Source organism: Furipterus horrens, unplaced genomic scaffold, assembly GCF_987537825.1.
Source record: "Furipterus horrens unplaced genomic scaffold, mFurHor1.1.pri manual_scaffold_7, whole genome shotgun sequence".
Taxonomy (NCBI): Eukaryota; Metazoa; Chordata; class Mammalia; order Chiroptera; family Furipteridae; genus Furipterus; species Furipterus horrens.
Genome location: NW_028327177.1, coordinates 98,334,646 through 98,353,397, shown reverse-complemented (window position 1 = coordinate 98,353,397; position 18,752 = coordinate 98,334,646). Strand labels below are relative to the sequence as shown.

General features: G+C 40.9%; 1 protein-coding gene across 1 annotated transcript; it reads left to right on the top strand.

The window, feature by feature from the left end:
• The first annotated feature begins 253 nt into the window (after positions 1 to 253).
• PHF7 (PHD finger protein 7) lies at positions 254 to 12,620 on the top strand. Its single transcript, XM_090284082.1, is given in 12 exon segments — positions 254 to 1,647; positions 2,372 to 2,424; positions 2,828 to 2,919; positions 8,842 to 8,943; positions 9,298 to 9,422; positions 9,908 to 10,067; positions 10,624 to 10,730; positions 11,178 to 11,294; positions 11,731 to 11,855; positions 12,066 to 12,121; positions 12,123 to 12,204; positions 12,207 to 12,620. Coding segments are annotated over 12 exon segments (1,149 nt in total). The 5' UTR covers positions 254 to 1,603; the 3' UTR covers positions 12,293 to 12,620.
• The last annotated feature ends 6,132 nt before the right edge of the window (positions 12,621 to 18,752 follow it).

Here is an 18,752-nt window from a genome sequence, read left to right as displayed (position 1 = left end):
ACCCTCCTTAAAGTGCTTTGAAAATTGTTGCGTCTTCCCGTAACTACCAGCGTGCACAGAACCCCGTTCAAGGAACGTCTTGGTCCAGCTATGCAAAGAACTGACGTTTCAAGGTTTTATTTCTATTGCTAGACGTTGGGGATCTCTCCCCATAACTGGAAACAGCCCAGTAGTCAGCTCACGTGGATCCCCTAGTGCACGCCTTACTCTCCTCTTCCAGCCTGTGCAGGTGGTTTTGTTGAGTAAGAAACCATCCAATGTCATTGCTTCTGCAGGTGCAACTCATGGGTTAGAAGAGGAAATGGAGCAAACCCAAAGAGAGGAAGGGGGTATAGTCTTAGTAGTTGCCTTAGTGGTTGTAGTCTGCAGAGCAGTTGAAAGTCCTTGAAGATGTCCACGGCTCCCCAGCTGTGCAGTGAGGACATGGGTGCTGGAGTGTGTATCCCTGGAGTGACTTGTTTCACGCAGTTCTATGAAATGCTGTTTGTTCTTCTCTCCCCTGACTAAACAGACCTTCCTTGATAGGAGTGGTTTTACTTATTTTGTCCCCTTTCACTTTCAGGGATTCCCCCTGGCCATTGAAAACTGCCCGTTTGCAGTGTGCTGACATCTGTGGGACGAGTCGTGGCAGGTGTCTTCTCCACATTCAGGCCTTTTACTCTTGGTCCAGAGCTAGAGAAAGGTTGAGGACGAGCCAAATCTCAATGGCCATCTGAGCCTGGTGAAAAGTGGCAGGAGCCAAAGGGTGGTTTGTCGGTGTTATCCCTTGTCTCTCACTAGAGGGAGTTGTTGCTTTAGGCAGCTGCAATCCCACAAGCTCCTTGTCTTAAGAAAGGACTAGCTAATATAGCTTTTACTGGGCAGAATTAAGGCACACATACTTGGGGGCGAAAGGAGCCTTTTTTCCTGAGTGCTACCTCATGAATGTAGTAAGCACAAAGAAAACAACCATTTAGCCAATTCAAGCAGTGGTTCCAAGTTCTTAATACTACTGTGTGATAGCAGTACCTCTGACCGTAGGCAAGTGCCTCTCTGTGCCCTCTGTGTGCCTCAGTCTCCTCATCTTGAAAATGGGGATAATAATGGCACCTGTTGCATGAGAGTTTTGTGAGTTAACACATGTAAAATGTCTAGAACATCCCTGACTGACGTGGTTCAGTGGGTTGGGTGTTTTCTCCCAAAGTGAAAAGTCACCGGTTTGATTCCTGTCAGGGCACACGTCTGGGCTGCAGGCCAGGTCCCAAGTTGAGAACATATGAGAGGCAACTGAAAAAGAGCATATTGATATTTCTCTTTCTCTCTTTCTCCCACCCATTCCCTTTTTCTAGAAATAAATTAAGTCGTTTAAAAATGTCTAGAACAGTTCTTGGCAGCACTTAATAATTATTGACTATTACTAGCATCCATAGTGGGTTGGTCCCTTATATTCTGCCATATAGGTTGGGAGGTGAATTGCACTGTTGTTTTGACCCTGTGGAACTTGATAACCAACTGTAGAATAAAATTGCTGACCAAGGCCTGTTTATTTTTATAGCTAGAAGAGGCTGTATTGTCCTCATAATAATATAGAAGAATTTAATATAGGAGAGAGAGACTGCAGTGAATGAAGACTATAAAAGAAAAGAAGAAGGAATGTCAAAGATTGAGGTAGAGTAGGTGACATAAGGGAGTTTGGGATAAATTATTGAATGGCCTGTGGTATATGCTGTTCTTTTTTTCTCCCTTTGCATGGTGTTAGGGGCTAGGGTTGGGTAGTGTGGAAGCACGCACCATTGGTATTCTGAAAGCTGCCCGGTAACCTATCCTCCCAGGACTTTCCCTAGTAGTGAAGTGCTGGCTCTTGAACCCTACTGCCTAGGTTCATATCCTGGCTCTAATACTTGCTAACAGGTGACCAGGGACAGGTTGCTTCATTTCTTTATGCTTCTGTTTCCTCATCTGGAAAATATGCATAATAACCGCACCCACTTTTAGAACATTCTGTAACTTCATTGAGCTAACTCATGTAAAGAACCAAAAGTAATGTCTAGCAATATGAAATTGTTAATTTTAGTATTTTATTATGCTTTGTGAATGTGATAGCACCTGAGAATCAGAGTAGATGACAGAAGAGACAGTAAAAGGGAGTTTGCTCTTGCATTCATTCAATCAATCAACACAGGTGATACAGGCACCTGGAATAGAAAGATGGTTACTATCTCACGTAATTCAAACAATTCAATAGATATGTTTTGTGCTTTCAGAAAACATAAAGTAGAAAAACTGATGTCTTAGCCTTTAGATATTCTGGAACTTCATCAGACCCATGGATGGCATTTTGAGGGAAATGTTACAAGGGATGTTGACAGGATTCTTCTTCTTTTGTATATAGAAAATCTGCCAAGATGAGGGGGGTAACCCAGAGGAAGCCATCTTCAGGGCCTGGTAAGAAAGATTGGAGGATTTGTTCGGCTTCTGCCTCCCAACCTCAGCGAAGACCACCTGTGTAGGGCAGCAAACTTGCTCCTCTCACTGTCAGTCCTAGTTCCCAGGTTCCCTAAGATGCTGAAGAACTCAGGGTCTGTAATTTTTGAATGTCACATACCAAGTTCAAGAAACAAGTGAATTAAGTCCACTTAATACAAAAAAAAAAAAAAAATATGAAGCAAGTAGTTGTAGACAACTCCTTCAAATGTGGCCAAAATTATATGACGACCTAACTGATACCAAATAACATGTCAGTCCAACCTCCCTCCTTGTCAAAACGACCTTCTTCCCAATACTCTACTCCTCCTGTTACTTAGACAATTATGTTCCCAAAGTGAATTCTTAACATTCTCTCTTTCAGTATGTCTGCTATGCCTTCGAGAACCTGGGGATCCTGAAAAATTAGGGGAATTTCTTCAAAAAGACAATCTCAGCATGCATTATTTCTGTCTTGTGAGTATAATGCCCCTCTTTGAATGTCTCATGGCTTTTGCTGTATAGTCTGTTCTCTGTTTTCGCCTCCAGCCTCAGATCTGTAGCCCTGTTTGTTTTTCTTAATAGCTTTTTCTTTTAAAATCTAATTTTTAAATAGTAATGTACATATGTGGTTTAAAATCTTAACAGTATAAAGTATGTACAATAAAAAATCTCTTCCCAAAACAGTATTCCCCATCTTTCTCCTTCTCGCCAGAAGCAAATGTCCTTCCATTGATTTTTTCCCCAATTTTTTAAAGTATATTTTATTGATTATGCTATTAACAGTTGTCCTAATAGTTGTCCCAGTTTTTTCCCCTCTGCCCCCCTCTGCCCGGTACCTCCCGTCCCTCCAGCAAACCCCTCCCCACTTAGTTCATGTCCATGGGTCACGTATATTAAGTTCTTCAGCTTCTCCATTTACTTTACTATTTTAACATCCCCCTGTCTATTTTGTACCTACCGGTTATGCTTCTTGATTCCTACACCATTTCCCTCTCCCAGCTGATAACCCTTCATATGACCTCTGTATCTATGGTTCTGTTCTGTTTTTGTTTTTGTTTTTTAGATTTATTTATTGATAGTTGTGAGTTCATTATCATTTTACTGTTCATAGTTTTGATCTTCTTTTTCTTAATGTGTCCCTTTAACATTTCATGTAATAATGGCTTGGTGATGATGAATTCCGTTAGCTTTACCTTGTCTGAGAAGCACTTTATCTGCCCTTCCATTCTAAATGATAGCTTTGCTAGTTAGACTGATCTTGGTTGTAGGTCCTTGCTTTTCATCACTTTGAATACTTCTTGCCAGTCCCTTTTTGCCTGCAAAGTTTCTTTTGAGAAATCAACTGATAATCTTATGGGAACTCCTTTGTAGGTAACTCTCTTATTTTCCCTTGCTGCTTTTAGGATCTCTCTTTATGTTTCACCTTTAGCATTTTAATTATGATGTGTCTTGATGTGGTCCTCTTTGGGTCTAGCTTGTTTGAGACTCTCTGCTTCCTGGACTTGTACATCTATTTCCTTCGCCAAATTAGGGAAGTTTTCCTTCATTATTTTTTTCAAATAAGTTTTCAATTTCTTGCTCTTTCTCTTCTCCTTCTGGCACCCTTATGGTTTGGATGTTGGTACATTTAAAGTTGTCCCAAAGGTTCCAGAGCCTCTCCTCATTTTTTTAAATTCTTATTTCTTCATTCTGTACTAGTTGACTGTTTATTTCTTCCTTATGTTCCAAATTGTTGATTTGAACCCTGACTTTCTTCCCTTCACTATTGGTTTCATGTGGATTTTTCTTCACTTCACTTAGTATAGCCTTCACTTCCCTTATGCATTTGCCGTATTCAGTCATGTCTGTGAGCTTCATGATCACCGGTGTTTTGAACTCTGCGTCTGTTAGGTTGGCTGTCTCCTTGTCACTTAGTTCTCCCTCTGGAGCCTTGATCCATTCCCTCTTTTGGGCCATACTTCTCTGCCTCCTCAACTTGACAGCTTCCTGTGTTTGCCTCTGTGTCTCAGGTAGAGCTGTGGCACCTGTTATGTTGTAAGAGGCAGAGCATTAGGTATTTGTCAGGGCTGGGTGACCAGTTCCACCACCCTGTGGTGCTGTCTTTATGAGTATTGCTTATTTATATCTTTTTGGTTGGACTTCCATGCAGTTCAGTTTTCTGGTAGTTCTAGTTTTTTGTTTTGAGGTAGATGTAATCCTTTTTATGGATGTGCAAGGAGGGAAAACATGTCTATCTACAGCTCCATCTTGTCCAGAAATCTCTATAGGATTCAATATTCTTTTTTAATAGATATAATGTCCATACTATAGAAAGCACTCATGTTATATATAATGTATATCCCCATGTAAAGACGGTCTGATTCAAAATAAATATTTCCTTCACCCAAGGAAGTTCCCTCCTGCCATCTTCCAGTCAGCCCCCTCAGAGATAATCGCTGATCTTTAGATTATTTTTGCCTATTCTTATGCTTCATATAAATGGAATCATACAATTTGTACTCTTTTTTTTTTTTTTTTTTTTTTTTGGTCTGGCTTCTTTCACTCAATGCAGTGAAGATTTTTAGAGATTGATTCATGTTGTTGCATGCATTAGTAGTTTGTGCCTTTTAAATCCCCAGCAGTGTTCTGTTGTATGCATATATTTTAATCTGTTTATCCACCTATTGAGAGACATTTGAATTGTTTCCATATGGGGGCTATCATCAATAAAGCTACTGTGAATATTTATGTACAAGTCTTTCAGTGAACATGTTTTCACTTCTCTTGGGCAAATGCCTAGGAGTGGAATTACTAATTGTATGCTAACTATATGTTTAACATCATGTGAAGTTGCCAAATCACTTTCCAAAGTAGTTGTACCAGTTTATACTCCCACTAGCAATTTATGAAGTTCCAGTTACACAATATTGTTGGTCTTTTTAATTTCAGCCATTCTACTAGGTGTGTATTGGTATTGCACTGTGGTTTTAATTTGCATTTCTCTGATGAATTAAGATGCGGAGCTTCTTTTCATGTGCTTATTGGTAATTTATATATTTTCTTTTATGAAGTGTCTGTTGTTTTATTTTATTTTATTTATTTATTTTTAGAGAGAGGTGAAGGGAGGGAGAAAGAGAGGGAGAGAAACATGATGTGCAAGATAAACATCAATCAGTTGCCTCCCGCAGGCCCTCAGCTAGGGACCTGGCCTGCAACCCAGGCATGTGCTCTGACCGAGAATCAAACTGGTGACCTTTAGGCCCACAGAGCAACACCCAACCCACTGATCCACACCAGTCAGGGATGTTTTGTCCATTTAAAAAATTGGATTCATTTGTCTGATTGAGTTGTAAGAGTTCTTTATATATATTCTGGATGCAAATCTCTTTTCAGATAATGTATACTGTGACTATTTTCTCCCTGTTGTGTTGCTTTTAATTTTTTTAATGATGTCTTTTAAAGAGAAAGGTTTTTAATTTTGACGAAGTCCAGTTGACCAATTTTTTTTTATCATTAGTGTTTGTGTGTGTGTGTGTGTGTGTGTCTCAATAAATCTTTGCTTACCCATTGAATTATCTCAGTGCCTTTTTCAAATTAATTGACCATACGTATACCTGTGCATCTCGAGGATCTATTTGATGTTATTGATCTGTCAATCCTTACACCAGTACAACACTGTCTTGATTTTTATGGCATTATAGTGTATCTAAATTAAGTATTTTGTAAGTTCTGCACTATTTCTAAGATTTTTTTGACTGTCAGGTCTTTTTCTTTTCCATATAAATTTTATAGTTAGCTTTTAACTTTACTTTAAAAAAAAAAAGAAAGAAAGAAAATCTTTTGGGATTGAGATGGGGATTGCATTGAAGAATGGACGAACAATATTGAGTCTTCCCACCCATGGACATGATATAGTTCACCATTTATTTGGGTCTTTTAAAATGTATCTTAGCAATGTTTTTTTGTTTGTTTGTTTGCTTGTTTTCAGTGAAGAATACTTGCATATCTTTTGTTAAACATATTTCTAAATATTTTGTGATTTTATGCTATTTTAAACAGTATTTTAAAATTTCATTTTAAGTTTGTTGTTGGTATACAGAAATGCAGTTTATGGCTATACATTGATTTTATATCCTGCAGTCTTGTTAAATTCACATATTAGTTAAGTAGTTTTTTGGTGTTTTTCTTTTGTAAATGCCTTAGGATTTCCTGTGTACACAAGTATGTTATGTGTGAATAAGGACAGTTCTCCTTCTTACTTCCTAATCTTTATGTGTTTTATTTCTTCTTCTTGACTTTTCGTACTAGCTAGGACATTCAATCTAGTGTTGAGTAGAAGTTATGTGACTGAATAGCCTTGTCTTGTTTCAAACATCAGAGGGCAGTATCTAATTTTTTACCATTAAAATATGTTAACTGTAGGTTTTTCATGGATTCTTTTCATTAGATTGAAGAGGTTCCCTTTTATATCTCATTTTCTGGAGAGTATTATGAATGTATATTGAATTTTGTCAAATGCTTTTCCTGCATCTATTGAGATGATCAGACTTTTTTTCCCTTAATTTGTTGATGTAATTTGTTACATCAATTGAATTCTTTAATGTTAAACTAACTTTGCATTTCTGGTATAAACCTGCTTGGTTGTGATGTTTTATCCTTTTTATATGGTGCTGGATTTAATTTGGTAATGTTTTGTTTTTACATCTGTGCTCATGAGAAAGTTTGATCTGTGATTTTTCCCCTCTTATAAGTCCTGTCTGGTTTTTTTTGGTTTTGTTTTTGTGTTTTTTGGTGTCAGGTCTTGGTTAATTTCAATGGATTTACAAGCATATACATTTTCAGCATAAAAATAAACACACTATACAGTGTTTTTTATTTGTATTTTGCTTTTTTAATGGTCATTTTATATACAACATATTGATCTAGTTTTTCTTTTTAATAGCTAATTGGTATTTCATGGTATGGGTATGCCAAAAGTATTAAAACACATCCCCATTAAAGGACATTTAGATTGTTTCTAATCTTTCACTATTGATTTTTCTGTTTATACAAAGAATATATGCTAACTGTAGAAAACAGTAATACTTAAAAGTATAAATAAAACAGAAGGCACTCATATAGTCCCTAAAGCCCTGAGATAATTAAGTTTTAAAATAGGTAAGTTTTAACACTAATTGGGAACATATGGTTATAATCGAAGTGCCCTTAAGTTATCTAACCTTCTATGTTTGCCATCTTCAATCATTTCTGTCACCTTTTCTATCACATTAAAATAACCTGAGTCCCCATTCACATTACATGTAATTACTGCAGGAAGTTCAGCACCCTCCTCAGAATTTTTGGAAGATTCTTGGAGTGGGGCTGGGGTTGCTGACATTCTTCCAATATATACACACATCCATTGTTTGTGACTACATAGCAGTTTGGCTTCTCTTTCATTGATTCCACATTCTAGACTCTGCTTTGGGGGCTTTTCAGAAACAAAGGACCCTCTAAAGTACGTGGGTTTTCTTTTTAAGTCTTTATTTATTTTTAGGGAGAAGGGAAGGGAGGAAGAAAGGGAGGGGGAGAAACATCTATTGGGTGCCTCTCATATGTGCCCTAACCTGGGACAGAACCTGCAGCCCAGGCCTGTGCCCTGACTGGGAATCAAAGAGGCGACCTTCCGCTCTGTGGGATGATGCTCAACCAAGTTACACTGGTCAAAGGTAAAAATGTGTTTTTAAAAAGTTCAATATCTCTCCTTTCACTATAAGGCAGAACATCTACAGTGAAAGTTGCAAGCCCTGTTTCCCTTCCTATAGAGAACACACCTTGAGAAGAGTATTTATTTTATCCCACGGGGGTAGTACAGCAGGAGGGGAACGAGTGTGGGTTCTGGGAGCTGGATGTGAATGTTAGCTCTGCTGCCTCCTTGTGGTGTGACCCGAGCCATGCTTCCCGTGCTGCAGGTCAGTGGTCTCTGTAAGATGAGGATCACAATAGCATCTATATCTGAGGGTTGTGGTGAACACAAAATGATTCCATACACAGGAAGTGTTTCCCCAAAGTGCTGAAAAGCAGTCCTCAATAAATGAGAGGCAGCATAGCACAAAGGTTGGTAAGAGTGCAGGTTCTGCAGTTCTATGGGCTTGAGCAAGTCACATAATTTCTCCTATAAAATGGGGTGATGATATTATCTGTAAAGATTGTTATGAGGATTAAATGAGTTCATATTTGAAAAGCACTTAGAGCATCCAACATATAGTTAATACTATGTAAGCCTTTGTTAAGTAAGATACCCTGTAAATGCATATATATTCCAACAAGCTCTATTTTCTACCCTGTCCTCCTCCACCCCACTGCACTTTTTCACTGATCATCAATGTTGACAGCCTGGTTCTGTGCACCATCCTGCCCCACCCCCCACCCCCCCAGATTCTATCTAGCAAGCTGCCTCAACGGGGCCAGTCTAACAGAGGTTTCCATGGATTCCTGCCTGAAGACATCAAAAAGGAGGCAGCCCGGGCTTCTAGGAAGGTTAGAATCCCCTGGAATTGGGGGCCTTGGGTGAGGCCTGTTTTCATACCTCCCTGATCATCCCTGCTTCTATTCTTTTCCCTAGTTGCTAATTTAGAAGTCAAAGGATCCTGGATTTCCCAACTGCTTCTTCTCTTAAATTCCCTGCTTTTCTAGGACGTAGTATTCTAAGTGAGGAGAGGGAGCAACATCCTGGGAAAACAAAAGAATTCAGTGCTGCTTGAAGCCCCAGAGCTTTCAAGTCCACTGAGGAAAGGGAATGGCTCTTGCTTCAGAAAATTTCCATTCCATAGAGTGATGTGCCACAGAATGTCTTTGGGAGGCCCTGAGCACAGCCTGGGATCTCACTTGCAGATATGCTTTGTGTGCAAGAAAAAGGGAGCTGCCATCAACTGCCAGAAGGATCATTGCATCAGAAACTTCCACCTTCCTTGTGGCCAAGAAAGGGGTTGCCTTTCACAATTTTTTGGAGAGTACAAGTGAGTGATGAAGGAGGAAAGTCGGATTGCCCTTTTGTAATTGCTATTAATTAGCCACTAATCAAATCAGAGTTTGGCTTTCATGGGCCGGTTTTGATTCACCAGTAAATCTGTCCCTCCCTTCAATAATGAGAAACAGGGTCTTGACTTGGCAGTTTCACAGGGGTTACTTTTTGCTTCCTGTCCCCTTCTTAAATTACGAACAGCTGAGGTTCTTAGACAGCTGCTCAGATTGAAGTGGGGCTTTCAGGAAGCAGAGAGGCTGTATAGATAGTCCCAAGAGCTTTGCTGAGTGGGAGAGCAGCTGTGAGAAGGCTGTGTTTCACCGTCCTCCTCCTCCTCCTCCTCCTTCCCCACTCCTCCCATCCCACAGCACAGAGGTTCACTGGGCACCAGCATGGGCGGTTGATTTCCCTCCCTGGGCCAGGCAGCTGGAAAATTCCATCAATGACAAATCAAAACCAAGTCTATTTACTTTGTGTCAGATCATTTTGTGAAAAACATCGCCCAACACAGGACATCCAACCGGGGAATGTTGGGGAGGAAAGCTGCATCTTGTGTTGTGAAGACTTATCCCAAGAAAGTGTTGAAAACATCCAGAGCCCATGCTGTAGTCAAACAATCTACCACCGCAAGTGCATACAGGTGGGGCTTTCTCTGCCATGGTGGCCTTCCACAATTGCCCTAGTTCAGAGCACCCTGGGAGTGCTCAGGCAATCTTGACCTGAGGCCTGTATGCAGGGCTGGTCCCAGGGAGTCAGAGGAAAGTCAGCCCAGTCCCTGGTCACCCTTGACCTGTAGGACCTCATTCATGATAAGATTTAGACTGAATGAAACCTTCAGAATGGCTGGAGAAAATGAGCTCATCCTAGAATGAGTCAAGTAGCATCGAAACCAGCCTTTCTTCCTTGGATGGAAGGAAAGGGAAACATGTATCCAGGTAATGAGTCCTACTGGGTTAGCACTGCCAAGTCCCATGGCCAGAGGTGACAACTAAGGTAGTCCTGGGAACTCTCTTGAGCTTTTTTGGTCCCTGGTCTGGTACGAGAATTTGCAACTGTCACTCTAACCCACCCAAACTCCTTTTCCTGGAAGTCCCAGTCAAGCTTTCTTAGCAACATCCTATTTGTGAGAGGAAGTGGGGTGGAAATAAGGTGATCAAAGAGTATTTTTACAAAGTTTTTCCATGTTTCTCTTACAGAAATATGCCCACACATCAGCAAAGCATTTCTTTAAATGCCCACATTGTAACAATCGAGACGAGTTTCCTCAAGAAATGCTAAGAATGGGAATTCATATTCCAGACAGGTAGTGGAAACTCTAAAGCAGGAATTGAGCCAGGGAGTGGGTTGCCTAGATAGTTAAGAGAATGAAGAATCAGCCACAGCGTTGATATATGGTAAAGAGGGAAGGGGTGGAAGGAGAGCTTTTCAATTATCAAAAGAAGAGGGAGCAGTGAGGGTTGGAGGATAGGCATGTCTATGAAAAGGGTGCTTTGGGGATCAGAATTCCCTGGGTTGGGGGGTAAGTTCTTGAATTCCAGTGTGAAACTAAGGAAACCCCCATGTTCCAGTCATCCTGCTTCAACCCTCTCCCACTGCCAGGCCACCTGCCCAGCCTTGCTGAAATTATTCAGACAGCCTGTTGAACTCTTTTTCTGGGCTAGTTTGAGCTCTTCCTAGTTCCTCCCAAGTGGGCAATGGTTTCGCCAACCAATTACGTGTCCCTTACTCACTGTTTCTTCTCCCACTGCAGAGATGCTGCCTGGGAACTCGAGCCAGGGGCTTTCTCAGACTTGTATCAGCGCTATCGGCATTGTGATGCCCCCATCTGTTTGTATGAACAGGGCAGAGACAGCTTTGAGGATGAAGGGTAGGGAAAGACTTCTGGCTAGAAAGACCTCTCATCAATGCCATCTTAGAGTTAGACCTTGGCACAGTTAGTAAGAGCAAAAAATTCACTTTTGTCTGCAGACCTCAGGATGAACACAATTGCTAAGTCCCATTCTTGAGCAGCCTAGGACGCACTCACACACATGTGAACAGGTCTCTGAAGGATCTGCTTCTCCTTGTGCTCTCCTTGTGGAGAGACACTCAAAGTTAATTCCTTTTCAAATCCACCTTTCAAGTGTCTTTGCCTAACTGCAGGTTCCTGACATCAGCACACAGCCACACATCCATCAGGGGTAAAATGTACAGTAAAAAAATGCCTAGAAAGCCCTCAGCAAAGGCCTGGCCTGTATTGAATATCCCAAGAGTGGTAGTTAGTGTTATATTTGTGCCCACAACCCTTCCTTGTCTTCCTATAGGAGGTGGAGCCTTATTCTGTGTGCTACGTGCGGATCCCATGGAACCCATAGGGACTGCTCCTCTCTTAGATCCAGCAGTAAGAGATGGGAGTGTGAGGAGTGTGCACCTTTGCCAGAAGTCACAGGTGAGACTGACGGGTGGTCCAGTCTAAGAACTGGGGAGGAGATGGGAGGAATTGTGGTGCCTGGGAAAGGAGGAGAGCATGCCACCAGATGGGGACTTTGCAGTGGTGCCTTTAGTTTGGAAAGGAGAGTAGCTATGGTGGGGCTTAAGAACCTGTGCCTGGGAGAGACAGAGGGTTGAGTTTTCCTTTCGCACCTTTCTTTCATCACAGACTACATACCTGAAAATTCAGGTGACATCCCCTGCTGCAGCAGCACCTTCTGCTCTGGGGGGGCATCACTGCAGAGACACCAACCTGGAAGAGAATCTGGGCCCTTCTTGGACTGATTGGCCAGGGATTTCCTTATTAGAGAACCAGAGTCATCTGGTGGTAGGAGGGGCCACTCCTGGTGGTCCAAAAGTGTCAAAATAACTAAAAGCTGCCAAAAATACAAGTAACTGCTTCTAAGTAGTTGCTACCAAGCACATTTGGGTACAAAACTGTGTTCCTCCACCAAGTTTGGGGAGGGAGCACTTTAGGACTGTGAAACCAGGAAAGGGAGCCAAGGAAAGAAAATTCCCAGAGAGTGTGAGGACTGAGCAGTCCAGATGCCAACCGCGGAACACGTACATGGCTATGATAGTTAGCACCTCTGCTCTTTCTGCCTGATTCCCAGAGGGCCCTTTCTTCTCTTCTTCCACCAAGATTCTTCCACCCTAATCTGGTTCTCATATGCCTCCTCTTACATCACCCATGTTTGTAATGCAAATAAAGTCTTTCTCTCCATTGGTGTCTCCTTATAAATTCACCCTGGATTCTATCTAGTATAGTAAGGAATCTGGAGGATAGAGTGAGGGAATGGAAAACTATAAAATTCAGTGACTTAAATGTAGAACTCTCCATTTAGAACATAGATACTTTGCTTTGGAGGGAAGCAGTTTGTAGGGAAATTGACTTTAAGGGGACAGAGATTTCATTATGGTGCAAATAAACACAGGTTCTCATTAGGGAGGTGAGCCAGCAAAGAAGTTCACATTGTACTGAGAATAGGCCACTTGGAAGGTTTGGGGCCCTGGACTCCAACAGGCCAGGGATTGCCGTGCTCACATGATGCAGGAGGGACTCCACTGAACTCCACAGCATGAGTGAAGACACACCTACACACAAACCCTCTCAGCCTGGTGGCTCGGGTGTTTCTGGCAGGTAAGGGGGCCCAACCAGAACAGTTACCTTAATTAAGGCAGCTAGGATGAGAATCTGGCTGAAGAACAAGGGAGAAATTGAATACAACCTATCCCACATGTGGTTTTGTTTTCCCCATGACTTTGTGGGATTTGGATTAGTGGACAAACTCAAGACCATTGCCAGATACTGAGTTCTCAGGGTGTCACTGTGTCATTGTCACTAATGGCAGAGGATGGTGTTCATGGTTCAAATATTGCTGCTCCTAGAGACATATCAACTTGTGTCTGGTGCTCACTTTCAGATTTGACCCATTTCACTTGGAATCACGTGGAAGGGGTGTCTTTTTGTTATAGTATATAGGCAAAGGAATATAGACTTTAAAAAAACCTTAAGAAGCACTGAAAGGGTTATAATAAAAAGTCTCTTGACTAACCCTTCCTTATTCCCAATCCTCCTTAAAGACAATTTTTCATTTTTTTTTAGCCATGTCTTGAATTATTAGACATTATCGGCTTCCTATTATGTCACATAAAGATCTAGCACCTTTAAGCCTTCTCATTTTTATTCTCTTTTATAATTGCATCACAATTTTTAAACCAAGCAGTATACCATGATTATTTTTCCTCTCTACATTTTAAAAATATATTTTATTGATTATGCTATTACAGTTGTCCCGATTTTTCCCCCTTTGCCCCGCTTTGCCTGGTATCCCCCCTTCCCTCCAGCAATCCCACCCTTAATTCATGTCCATGGGTCGTGTGTATAAGTTCTTTGGCTTCTCCATTTCCTAGACTGTTCTTAACATCCCCCTGTCTATTTTGTACCTGCCAATTATGCTTCTTAATCCCTGTACCTTTTCCCCCATTTTCCCCCTTCCCCTTCTCAGCTGATAACCCTCAATATGATCTCCATATCTATGATTCTGTTCCTGTTCTACTTGTTTGCTTAGTTTGCTTTTTAGATTAAGTTGTCGATAGTTGTGTATTTGTTGCCATTTTAATGTTCATAGTTTTGGTCTTCTTTTTCTTATATAGTTTCCTTTAATATTTCATACAATAATGGCTTGGTGATGATGAACTCCTTTAGCTTTACCTTGTCTGGGAAGTACTTCATCTACCCTTCCATTCTAAATGATAGCTTTGCTGGGTAGAGTAATCTTGGTTGTAGGTCCTTGCTTTTCATCACTTTGAATACTGCTTGTCAATCCCTTCTTGCCTGCAAAGTTTCTTTTGAGAAATCAGCTGACAGTCTTATGGGAACCCGTTTGTAGATAACTCTCTTCTCTTGCTGCTTTTAAATTCTCTCCGTATCTTTAGCCTTTGGCATTTTAATTATGATGTGTCTTGGTGTCGTCCTCCTTGGGTCTAGCTTGTTAGAGACTCCGTGCTTCCTGGACTTTTATGTCTATTTCCTTCACCAAATTAGAGACGTTCTCTTTCATTATTTTTTCAAATAAGTTTTCAATTTCTTGCTCTTTCTCTTCTCCTTCTGGCACTCCTATGTTGATATGTTTAATGATATCCCAGAGACTCCTTATTCTAGTCTCTCTCTTTTTTAAATTATTTTTTCTTCTTGCTGTTCTGATTGAATGCTTTTTTCTTCCTTATGTTCCAAATCATTGATTTGATTATTGCCTTCATCTCCTCCATTGTTGGCTCCCTGTGGATTTTTCTTTATTTCACTTAATGCAACCTTCATTTCTGCCTGGGTCTTTTTTATGCTGTTGCAGTATCCAGTAATTTCTTTGAGCATCTTGATAACCAGTGTTTTGAACTCTGCATCTGATAGGTTGCTTATTTCCATTTCATTTAGTTCTTTTCCTGGAATTTTGTTCTGTCCTTTCATTTCGACCATATTTCCTTGTTTCCTCAATTTGGCGGCCACCCTGTGTTTTCAATGTATTAGATATAGCTGCTTTGACTTCCTGTCTTAGTAGTGTGGCCTGTTGTGAAAAGGCACCTGCAAACTGTCTGGGGAAGAGCCTTAGGTAGTCACCAGGGCAGAACAACCTATTTCACCTGTTTGTGGCTCTGTGTAGGAAAGGGCTCAGAGAGGGGACAATGCCGCTGCCTGGCCTCTGGAGTTTTGCCCAAGAGGAAGCTGTCTTCCTGGCACTTGCCCCTTGCCAGTCACTTTACTTTCTCCCTGTATGTCATTTGTGCCCTTCCAGCTGTTGCCCTGGTGCTGAATCCCAGCGTGGGTGGATCTATGTGAGTCCTTATAGTCTGTTGTGGAGCCCTTATGAGAAGTCCCCTGAGAATCCTACACTTTCTTCCACCTCCGCAATCCCACTGTTTTTTTGTAGCCAGAAGTTATGGGGACTTATCTTCCTGGTGCTGGAGCCCTGGGCTGGATGGTCTGGTCTGGGGCTGGGACCCCTCAGTCCCAAAGTATCTCTCCCAGTTTTTATCCACCACATGTGAATGTGACACCACCATTCCACTGCCCCTCCTACCCTTCTGGATGAACATGGCTTCTTTAAACACTTGGTTGTTGGACTTCGATACAGCTCGATTTTCTGACGAATCTGAATGTTGCTTGTTTTGTAGTTTAGTTGTAATTTTTGCTGTAGTTGTGTGCAGAGGCAAAGCATGTTTATGCCTCCATCTTGGCTGGAAGTTCCTCTTGTACATTTTTTTATTCATTTTTAAATAAAATGAATACTCGCCTATTTTTTACTTGTTATATAACAATGGGTAATTCTTTCCAAATGTTCCACATGATCAATTGCTTCAAAGTACAATTTTCCTCATAGGCCAAGCATCAGTCAGATCACCATCAGCTGCACTTCTTTCCTGGAAGATCTACCTCTGAGAGCTTATGCCTTCTGAGCTGGCTGCTTCCTGGGCCACCACACAAATATCACCTAGGCTTCCCCATGACCATGCCTTTTTTGTTCATTCTCTCTCCCATAAATTTGATGACTCAGTGCTATGCTTCCTACCTGGGCATCAAAGGACACTTTGTCAAAACTCTGCAAGTGAAGAGAGTTTTTAATTGTGGATTTTCATTTCACAAATAGTATTTTGTTTATCCTAAAGAATCAACACTTGCACTAATAATTCACAACTGAAAGACACTTTCAAAATTAAGGCTTCGTCCTTAATCTAGAGTATTTATAACTTGGGTCTCTAGGCATATTCTCATACATCTGGAGTGGTATCTTTTTCTTTAAAAAGAGCTCATTTGGCCCTGGCTGATGTGGTTCAGTGGTTTGAGCACCAGCCTGTGAACCAAAGGGTCTCCGGTTCAATTCCCAGTCAGGGCACATGCCTGGGTTGTGGGCCAGGTCCCCAATTGGGGACGCACAAGAGGCAACCATACATCGATGTTTCCCTCTTTTTCCCTCCCTTCCCCTCTCTAAAAAGAAATAAATAAAATATTTTAAAAAATACTTTATAAAAAAAAGAGTTCATTTGTATACCAAAATGTGAGAAACATCATCTTAACTGAAAGTAATAGTCCCCTAACAGTTTCCTCTGGACTCCAGCTGCAGTGGGTAGGAGATGGAGTCTGTGGCAGGGGTAATGGTAATAAGGGATGCTTTTTATCACCGAGACATTCAGCTGCCCAACCTCCATGTGCATTTAATGAATACACACACACATGTACACACACAAGTGCATGTGTGCGTGCACACACACATACATACCTACTATTTCTTAATCTTCTATCTTTACTCTCCATTGATGTTAATGGCAAACCTCATTCTTATAGGCTGGAAAGTCCAACTTTGAAATATTCTATTCTTCATCTGGGCCTAAGTATAAGCAATCATTTTCTACTAAATCATTGGGCTTTTTTCTTAAATAAACTTTTCATTTGGGATAGTTTTAGATTTACAGAAAAATTGTGAAAATAGTACAGTGGATCTCCATATGTCCCAAACCTAGTTTCCCCTATTAGTAACATCTTAACATTAGTGTGGTACATTTGTCGCAATTAATAAACCAATGTTGATACATTGTTATTAACTAAAGCTCATACTTTATTCATATTTTCTTAGTTTTTACCCAATGTCTTTTTTCTGTTCTAAGATCCCATCCAGGATACCACACTAAGTTCAGTCATCATGTGTCCTTAGTTTCCTCTTGGCTGTAACAGTTTGTCAGATTTTCCTTATTTCTGATGACCTTGACAGTTTTGAGGAGTTCTGGTCAGGTATCTTGTAGAGAGCCTCTTAATTGGATTTGTCTGATGTTTTTCTTATTATTAGACTAGGGCTATAGGTTTGGGGAGGAAGGCCACACAGGTAAAGTGCCTTTTTCATCACACCATATTGAAGTTACATACTAGCAACATGACTTACCACTGTTGATGTTGCTGTTGATCATCTGGCCAAAGTAGTGTTTGTCGGGTTTCTCCACTGTAAAGTTACTCCCTTTCCCCCTCTATACTGTACCTTTTGGAAGGAAGTTACTCTGTGCAGCCCACAATGAATGAATTCCCTCTCCTTCCTTGAGGGCAGAGTTTCTACATAAATTATTTGGAATTCTTCTGCATAAGCGATTTACCTGTTCTCTCCTGGTTATTTATTTTTTTAATCATTTGTTTATATCAGTATGGTCTCATGGATATGTATAGTATACTTTGAGTCATTACTCAATATTACTTTTTTATTTTGTTACTCAAATTGTTCTAGCTTTGACCATTGGGAGCTTGTGTGTCCTTTTCACATGTTCTCATTATTATGTGTTTTGTTTTGCTTTGTTTTGTTGAGTATTACTTTATTTTTTGGCATTTCAAGATGCACCAGGCTCATCGTGTATATTTTAAGTACCTGTTTTCACAAATGATGTGCCTATTAGAACTGATTACTGTTTTATAGCTTAAGACCTAAAACAAATAGTTCACTTGGGGAAGGTAGCAATAGATGTTAATAAAAATTTTCTGAAGTACCTGCTCTTCTTTCTCTAATTCTTACCTTTGTAAGAACCATAAACTAGGGCCAGAAACCTCAGAATCTCCTGCTTTCTTTTATGCTCCACTACCCTCTTTCTTGTTAATTTGACTGTTTTTCAAATGTTTACCTTCCTCTCCATCCCATTGCCAAACTCAGCCTATTTCCCTGTGCCTCATGAGACAGCAGCAAAAGCTTTTGTCTGCATAGTTTCCTACGTTCACTTGCTTTGCTGACATATCTATCCCTTTCCCTTATGCTAATTGTCATAAAACATGTTAGCTCTTTACTTAACATGGCCCTTGCTGAGATTGGCATCTAAGGCCTTCCTCAGATATGGTCCCATACAGCTGCATCTTCCAGGACACCCCAACCCCCCCGGCACTCTGCCCTGGTTACCCCAGAACACTGGGCCCTCAGCATGGGGTAGACCCCTAACCTCTATCCTCAGCCTGTTGGACCCAGCATAAGTTCCACTTCTTCATCCCTTAGTACTCTCACTGGACTCTGTTTATAACCCTGTTATAGCCCACATCATTCTCCAACTGGTCCTACAGTTGTGGATATGTCTCTCCCACTAGGTTGGAAGTCCCTTATGGGCAGGGGCCTGTTTGTCTTATTAAGCTTTCTTTCCTTCATGGTGTCTGGCTCAGGACCCCACATTTAGAGGCAGTTTGATATCTGCTGAACTGATGAATGTGCAAATACTGTGTACTCATATACCTGTTGTTTTGTTCTCAAACACCAGAGGGCACTATTAGTGTGTCAAGGAGGAACATTATAATCCCTTAGACCTGGAAGGTGGAGAGTGGCTAATGAAAAGCTTGCCTCTG